Source organism: Zea mays, chromosome 6, assembly GCF_902167145.1.
Source record: "Zea mays cultivar B73 chromosome 6, Zm-B73-REFERENCE-NAM-5.0, whole genome shotgun sequence".
NCBI lineage: Eukaryota > Viridiplantae > Streptophyta > Magnoliopsida > Poales > Poaceae > Zea > Zea mays.
Genome location: NC_050101.1, coordinates 97029384 through 97037851, shown reverse-complemented (window position 1 = coordinate 97037851; position 8468 = coordinate 97029384). Strand labels below are relative to the sequence as shown.

Sequence of the window (8468 nt, the reverse complement as noted above, 5' to 3'; positions counted from 1 at the left end):
ATGCCCCCAGTAGCGAAGCTAGCAAAAATTTTATCGGGGTCATCAGTATTTTCTACTAGATCTTCACTATAGAACTATTGTTATTAACACCATTTTCCATTAGATATTCAGAAATTTATCGGGGTCAGCTGACCCCCAAAAAAGGGCTGGCTCCGCCCCTGCATGCCCCTGAAATGCGGGGAGTAGCTCAAAATCCGGTGGCTTTTAAGACTTTGGATGTTCGCATTTAACTATTTACCTTTGCAAGAGAGCACAGATGAGGACGCAAAAAATGAACGCTTAGCCTTCCCAAAACAATATAGCACCCTTCTTAGATAATTTTCTTGGACAAACCTCGGAAATTCTAACATTGGTCACTATGTGTTGCTCATACCGGTCCACAAGATATGACTTCGGCATCACACAAAGGTTTGCACTTGCTCCACTCTTCCCTCAAAACTCACGTGGATTGACTCGAACATTTAGTGTGTGTTTGGTTGGATGTACAAGGAGAGATGGAATGAGCTGGTCATAGTTTATATAGTGTTTGTATGAGAGTTACGTGGGGACGAGGTAAACGAGAGTAATTTTTGGTGATGGCGTGATCCCAAAAAATCGAGGGGACGATGTCGCCGCCGCCTCATCCTACTTTGACCTCAAACCAAACACATTATTAGATACAATTAATTATTATCATGTTGCATACTCCCTCCGTCCCAGTATATAAAGTGTAACTATCTCTGGTTTAAAGACCAAGAAACATATTTAATTCTCTCTATACCATTGCATCGATATACATGTGTTTAGAGAGAACATATCTTATATTATGATACAAGAACAAAAAGTGGTTGTCTTATATTATGGGACGGAGGGAGTATCTCTTAATAGTACGATATGGTTGCCAACTCAAGTTTAAGCTGCTTGAGTTAAGCTTTTTGAGTCCATGCCATATCTTTCATTCTTCATCAATAGAAGATGCCAACTTCGATTGTTGTTGAGCATAGCCATCTTGAGCATGTGACTTAATCCAATTCAACATATAAGACTAAATTCAAATGGATATGGCACTTCTAAGTTCTATCAAATGATCCAATAATGATTCGTTCCCCCTCATAATATAATTTCCTCTAGTTTGATTAGTGATGACTAAATGCAAGTGCCCTCTTTGTAGTCATGGTTCTTCAGAGCGCAAGCCATCGCTTGCCGTGCAGTCCTATCTTCACTCTAAAGGCCCATTCCAAGTTATATCATGATCTAAAACAACATTAAACATATATTGAAGGCAGCATAGTAAAAAACCATTAACACTGTTTGTATAGCAAGCTTTCTAAACAAGACCATTATATATGTAAGATCTCATGTCTCATAAATCTAAGTCAACCATACTTTTTCATTTGAACCATAGTTGTCCCATATTATATTAAGTTATTTTATCAATTTCATTTGCATTGTTGTCTTCTCTTCCATCATTCCAGACCTACTCTAGCTGAAATGTTTCTGTAGTTTAGCTCCTGGGCGTCGATTCTTTGTTTCGAGGCCCAATCCATGAGACAAACGCTCGCTCCCTAATTACTGACATTGATAGAAAACGTTGCTGCATGGCTAGAACATCTCATATCTAAGTATAACTACACGCACGTAAGTAATGAACTTCATCAGTTCTTAACAGTCACGACTCAAGACAAGAAACAAACTTGCTATAGCTGCGACGGCTGCAAACATGACTACACGGGACAAAACACTGTCGCAGCTCTTAAAACCTACAGGCGCAGGATTCCATATATCTAAGCAGGCTCCAACTGACCGCCTACTGCAGAGATCATTGCGCGATGATGCTCGTGGCTTTAGCACATGGCTAAACACCACTACCTTATGGCTCGTGGCCATTGCCCATGGCTGCTGCAGCATTCTCTAGCTCAGAGCCAAGCGCAGACATGGCACTTCCGTTCTGCTGGAAGAAAAAAAAAGACAGCAACTTAAGTGTCAACCAGTTGATTATTTCAGAAACTGAAGGCATACAAGTTTATCAAAGTAAACAAGGCAGGAGAAAGTAATGGAAGCTGTGTAAGAGGCAATGGAAGAGGTGTGTAAGAGGCATTGTAAGAGGGTGATAAGATAATCCATTTTATACATTCCCTATTCCCTAAAATGCTATGAACTATGAAGAACCCTATCACTTTGAGCTAGTCTCAAGTCCAAGCAAAGAGATAACAATTCACCAGTAGTAATGGAAAGAGAAGATTAGCAATAACTATTGTTTAGTGGAGCAATAAATATCTTTTTCAGTTTCAAGTCTTAAGAGAGAAAATGATAGATGTAAATGGCAAGCACCTACTGTACTTGACAACGTTAAAGAGATAAGATCCATCTGTTAGAATTGGGTACCATCGCTAGGACAGAGATCATGCAAGGTGGATTACTAGTCAAATAATTAGATAAGAAATCGACTATTCTGAGCAAAGGATTTTCACTTACAATTTATGACACATCTCAACCAAACAAGATCCCCACCAAGCTTAGGTAGAAAACATATGCAAAGAGCAGAGAAAAGAAAAACTTACACCACCATTTAGAATTGGAGCTGATTGTTGTATAGAGTGAAGAGGTACAGGAGATTTGGATAGGTCCCTCAGGAGACCCTATAAAGAGTGAATGGACGATCAACCCTAGATTTACTTGCAGTTACATAATACTTCGTCTAAATTTACATGATCAAGCTAATAAAACAAACATAAGTTTCTTATTTTTTAAAGTGGGTAGATGGGATCAGAAACAATAAGGTATATTAAGAGGTATTTTCTCTAATGCAGTCATAACAAAAAAGAACGAAAGATCAACTTCAATAGAAAGTGGATTTTATCACTACAACAGAAGCAGACAAAAAAATCGCAGCACCACCAGAAGAGTGCTTCAGTACAGATTAGACTGCAGTGGCACAATATAAATATAGATTGATATGTAGTATTTTGTAAATAATTACAGGGTCAGCAAAACTTCAGTGTACCATCATGATTGTCAACTAAGCACCCAAGGCAAAGAACCTATCAAGATTTTGTTTTAAAGAAATTTTAATACTCAGTTGTTACATGTTATGTTGGGTGCATTTTATAGTTTATAAAAACAGCAAGTGCCTTCCCAAGCATGTAAGGGCAGGCTAAAAGGGGACCACTAGCCTGGGTCATGGTTCTGGCACGCGGTTTTCTTATTCACACACGCCTCTTGATCCATTACTCCATTACATAGTCTAAGCTATAAAAAAATAAGTTTCGAAGTTTCAATGATCAATAAAATCTTGGATCCTAATTGTACTGCTAAGCAATCGCAAATACCTTATTTGCCCACATGAGGCCACAAGCGTTGCATAGTGTTCTTGGTCCATCAGGTCCCCGACGCATCATTGGTGTAGCTGTTGCATTAATACCACAGTGATGACATCTGAAATAATTGGACATCAGAACAATTCAGAAATGATGGTTCGTTTTTAGTTTTTAATGATTAAAAGGAAATCCAATCACATGCAACATGAAAACATAATACCCACAAAACAAGAACCTTTTGAAAGAAGCATGTGTCAATGCATGCTAGATACCAACGAACAGTTCTTTTTCTATTAGCAAACTTGCTTGTAATGTTGCACAACAGTTTGAAGTTTGATTAACCAAACCATGCCTAAACCAGCAGGAAGCTGATCTTAAACAAAATAGTCTGTGAAGTACAGACCTATGTAACCACCAGAACCAGCAAATTTGGAGAATCTCGAGTTCATGACTGATGTGCATGGTAATCTCGGAAGCAGAATAACGAAGATTTCGACAACTACCGAGACCACGACATTTGATTGCTAAAATTGTAGGGGCATATCATGTGAGTAACAAATGAACATTCTATGTGCTGCTAGATGAGAAGTATTGAGGTACTATCATACTATGGTGTCAACCAGCAAGACGTGTAGTAACCACAGCATGGTTAATTGATTTTTTGTATTATATCTCAGATCTGTACTCCTTTCTGGTAATTGTTCCAGAGAACAAACAAGGATCTGAAGTCCATGGCATCAACAATGAAATAATAAGAAAAAACTGCAATAGCATCTTTTAACCATCTAAAAACATTGCTGCGTAAGTCAAACACATGTAAACCACAAGCGAACTGGAAACACTTTTGTAACTCACTCAGCAGCAGATGGAGGTCGGCCTTCAACTAGTGCCCAATTCAGAGAGCCATCTGCAGCTGCCATTTCTGATGCTGCTATTTCATCAGGCTTTGGTTTTGAAGATGTAAACTGACCTCTATTACGCTGCATCCTACAAATACAAATAAACTGTGTAAATCCCAATAGTGCATATGCATGATCATCTATGATGAAGAGGACTATATAGCAGGCTCCAATTGCAACATCGAACATACCATCATAATCATATGTTTAAATCAAGAAACACCACATCAGTATCCACAACCATTAGGGCAGACCCAGTGCCGGAGGCTCCCACATGAGTGGGGGGTCTAGGGAAGGGATAAACCGAGGCAAACTTTCCCCCGCAAATGCGGAGAGACTGCTTCAAACGAAAAACCTGGTGACTCAATGAGATAGCTCCACAACCATTAAAACAACATGAATGGACAAAGCTGCTACGTAACCAAAAACTACTCAATGGACTGATTAAGAAACAATGAGAAATAGCTATAAGCTGAGCAGTGAGCAACTGTTTGCGCAACATACATGTCAACTTGTGAAGTACTACATAAAGTCACTCATGATTCAAAGCATTCCTAAGGACTACCAAACATAGGCACTACTTAAGGAAAATGACAGACCCAGTGCTCGAGGCTCCCACATGATTGGGACTTGGGAAGGGATAAACCGAGACAAGCCTTCTCACGCAAATGCAGAGAGGCTGCTTCGAACACACAAACAGTGACTCGGTGACACAACTCTCACCACTACACCAATCCTGCCCTTCTAGGCACTACTAAAAATACCACATAAAAACAGGGTTCACGAATAATTGATTTATTCTAATCATAATAACTTGGAAAATGCCATGGAGTTAGGACATGCATCTTCCCACTTGGAACTAGTTACATTTGAACAAATGTACACAAGAGATGTATTGAGTTTCAAGGGCAATAGGATACCATACAATAGAACAAATCCTTGGTTTCCAATCACAATTTAAGTTTATTAAGTTCCGACAGAACAAACTTAATGCCACTTTAGATAGTACGAACAGTGTAACCAGCCAAAGTTAAACAGCTATCACCAACCTAAGTGCAACTTCCTTCCGGACATTGTACCGGATCTTCTTATCAAAGTTCCGCTCCTTCCGCTTTTCCCTAAATCTCATCAGTGATGCCACCCGATGTGGAAAGTTCAACCTCTGAAAGGAGGAGACGAGCAAACACAGGTATGTGAACTATCCATTCCAGTTTGCAGTTACTATGGACATAGTCACGGGCATTATTATACATAAGATTCAACATCACATATCCCAACCTTACTATAAGGTGCAGAGGACGACGCTCCGCTCAGGCTACTCAGCTCCCTGCCTCCAAGCAGCAGAAGCACGGCTTGGACCTGCAGACAGAACCAAAAACTCTCATCGGTCTAGCGAATTGAATTGGCTACACGCAGAGAAAACAAGTTCACGTCTACAGAGGGCAGAAGAGGAGAGGCACCTTATCAGGGGAGACAGAGTCGAATACATAGACCTCGCCCTGGAACGAGAGGGTGAGCTGGTTGGTCGCCATGGGTGGCACGGTCCCAGGCACCAACACCGAGTGCGGGTCCATCTGCGCGCCAGCGGCCGCCACGGCGGCGGCAGCAGCAGCATCTGCGTCCATGGGAACGTGCTCCACACCGATGCCGCCGTGCTGCCCTTCCTGCTCATCGTCGTCGTCGTCGTCGTCCTCCATCTCGTCTTCCTCCTCGTCCTCCCCTTCTTCCTCCCCAACCTCCTGCTCGTGCCCCTGCAGCAGCTGCTGTTGTTCCGCGCCCAAGCGACTCAACGCCTCCGCCTCGGCGGCGGCCGCCACGAGGTGCTCCACCGACGGGGCAACGGCGGCAGGAGGCGGGACGGCTATCCCGTCCGCCGGCTGCGGGGGGCGCTCGGGCCCCCGGCGCGGCTGGTAGGGCTTGCTTCCGTCATGGTGGGAGTGGGACATTGATGGACGGTGAGGGATCGGATCGGAACGGACGATGGGGATTGGGGTGGAGGGTAACCCTACCCTAGGATTTCGATCTGTTTTCGATTTGGAGGGTGGACATGCAGGAGGCGGCCGTGTGGGTCCGGGTTTTTGTTGACAGATCACAGACGTCGGATCCACTAGTTTTTGCAGTACAGTGTCCCTAGTCGCTACTTCTCTACTATCTATTAAAGTCAATAGTGTAGACTCTTTGCACAACCATGTCCCGCCAGGCTCTCCCCACCCTTCTCCGTTCGCCCTGGCCTCAGCGCCGCATCCTCCGCGATGCTTGCGCGCCAGTCTCCGCTCCGTGTCCGCCGCCCACGCTCCCCCGTCCCCGCCTCCCACCAAAGATCGATCAAGGCGGCGATCTTCTCCGCCAGGGCCTTCGCGCTGGCGGCTGTCCGTGCGCAGGGGCAGCATCACGGCAGCGGGCTCTTGAACCACCAGAACTTCTACTCACCACGCATGGCAATCTACCCTCTGTGATCGCCACTGAGAACGTCGACGCGCTGCTCGGGCAGGGCCTCCTCGTCGCGCGGCTCAAGTCGCACAGGTCAACATAATACCAACGCTCGTTCCTGCTCCCGTCCGAATCACCTGCACTTTTTCCCCCTTCATGTTCCTGCTTGTGCATTTGTTGCGGTTGAGGGGTGCTTTGGATATGAGGTTCTTAGTAGTTAGTTCTTAGACTGGTCGTAAACTTGCAGTGTGGTTAGCCTAAGATCTGCATGTGGCCAAGCAGGCATGACCAGTCGCTGTGGAGCCAGTGGCGGTGGGTGAGCTATTGCTGGGACTCATGAATTGTTGTAATGTCGTTGATTAGGAAAGGGAATTGCTTCTCAATTGTTTGGGTTGTTAGCAGTAGCAATGCTTGATGTAATGATAGTGACATGAGTTACTACCCAAGCGGGTGCTCACAAGCTAGGCATTGTAAATGTTGCCTTTTGGTTGTGGGAATCAGTGTTGGTAGCGGGTGCTCACAAGCTGAGCACTGTAAATATTACATTTTGGTTGTGGTAATCGCCCAATCAGTGTTGGTAGTTTGGAGTTCCTGAATGTAGGGCTGGGCAAAAAACCCGAAACCCGAAATACCCTAAACCCGAATTTTGTTCGGGAATTTCGGGTAATTCGGGTATCACAATCGGGTACCCGAATTACCCAAACTTTCATGTGTCATGTACTAATGTCATACTTAATTATTAATTTGTACATCTATAATTATGTGTAAGTGTGCATAACTTGTGATTGTAGATTGCTTGTGTTTTATATATTCACGTATATCATTATTCAAACTATATTTTTATACTAATTTAATAGGGTGTATGTGTTTTTACGAAGCCGACACAATAGTTCGGGTAGTTCGGGAATACCCGAACCCGAACCCGAAATTCCGGGTACCCGAATTTTCGGGTATTGCAAAACCCGTTGTAATTTCGGGTATCGATTCTCAAAACCCGAAATTTTAAAAACCCGAATTACCCGACCCGAATTTTTCGGGTAACCCGAACGCCCACCCCTACCTGAATGTAGTACTGGTTAAAGTATCCTTTTTCTTCCTTGCAAAGGTTTTTACGAGTGATGCCTACATGTTTGCAACTCAGTAGGTGGAGCTGTCCAAGCACCTCACCAATGCAGAATGGAACCTTGTGAAAGCAGCTAATCCCTGTGCGGAAGACGTACTCGCAGAACATGACTCTACTGCAGATGAGTCATAACTACTTAAGCCCAACAGTCTCCTCAGCCATGAAGAAGAGGAACTCCATGGGACAGTAGCAGCCCACAAAGCCTCGACGGAGCACCATCAAGTCTTCTCCAAAATGGATGTTTTGATGGTTCTATCTATATTTGGTTTTGTGGTGGAAATAATGAAGAAAGCAAATGCCTACTCGCTGATAGCTATCGTTCCTATGTTTCCTACTAAAAACTTACTTATGTAAGTCTGTTCCCTTCCCTCAGTTTTCTACTTCTCTCTCTGATTATGCAGTGCTCATTTATTATTTATGTTAAAAAATGTCGTGGGCATGCCCCATGGTTAGTTGAAAATGCACATGTCTATACTCTTGATTTCTACATTACCTTGGAAAGTTAATTTTGCATTGTCAAAATGGAGTAACCAATTATACCTTTGGTTCCTTGCGACATAATTGTTTTTTGGGTGTAAATTCTTAGTTAAGTTCTGTGAATTTGTTTTTTATAGGGTTCATGTTTTATTCGTGCAAGATATTAGTTATTATATTACTTAATTTGAAGTGCTAATTGTCTTTGGTAAAGGGTATAATAAATTGATTTAGATTAATACTTAA

General features: G+C 43.0%; 1 protein-coding gene across 4 annotated transcripts; it reads right to left on the bottom strand.

The window, feature by feature from the left end:
* Nucleotides 1–1321: 1321 nt before the first annotated feature.
* LOC100282175 (GATA transcription factor 25) lies at nucleotides 1322–6372 on the bottom strand. Of its 4 annotated transcripts, none has more exons than NM_001412070.1 (7): nucleotides 5656–6372; nucleotides 5474–5554; nucleotides 5245–5357; nucleotides 4152–4283; nucleotides 3309–3414; nucleotides 2541–2618; nucleotides 1322–1930 (listed from the first exon to the last, which is right to left on the bottom strand). In NM_001412070.1, the coding sequence occupies exons 1-7, from the start codon at nucleotides 6139–6141 to the stop codon at nucleotides 1850–1852; spliced, it is 1077 nt and encodes a 358-aa protein (NP_001398999.1). In that variant the 5' UTR covers nucleotides 6142–6372; the 3' UTR covers nucleotides 1322–1849. The 4 variants fall into 4 exon arrangements, with proteins under 4 accessions (NP_001398999.1, NP_001399000.1, XP_035815490.1 ...); NM_001412071.1 differs by having other exon boundaries at nucleotides 1322–1927; XM_035959597.1 differs by having other exon boundaries at nucleotides 1526–1930; nucleotides 2455–2618; nucleotides 5656–6276.
* Between the last annotated feature and the right edge of the window lie 2096 nt (nucleotides 6373–8468).

Coding starts and splice junctions, on each gene's coding strand:
- LOC100282175 (NM_001412070.1), bottom strand. CDS start 6,141: ATGTCCCACTCCCACCATGACGGAAGCAAGCCCTACCAGCCGCGCCGG. Junction 5,358..5,473: donor CCTCTGCACCTTATAGTAAG/GTTGGGATATGT, acceptor TCCTCCTTTCAG/AGGTTGAACTTTCCACATCG. Junction 2,619..3,308: donor GCCTCATGTGGGCAAATAAG/GTATTTGCGATT, acceptor CACTCTTTATAG/GGTCTCCTGAGGGACCTATC.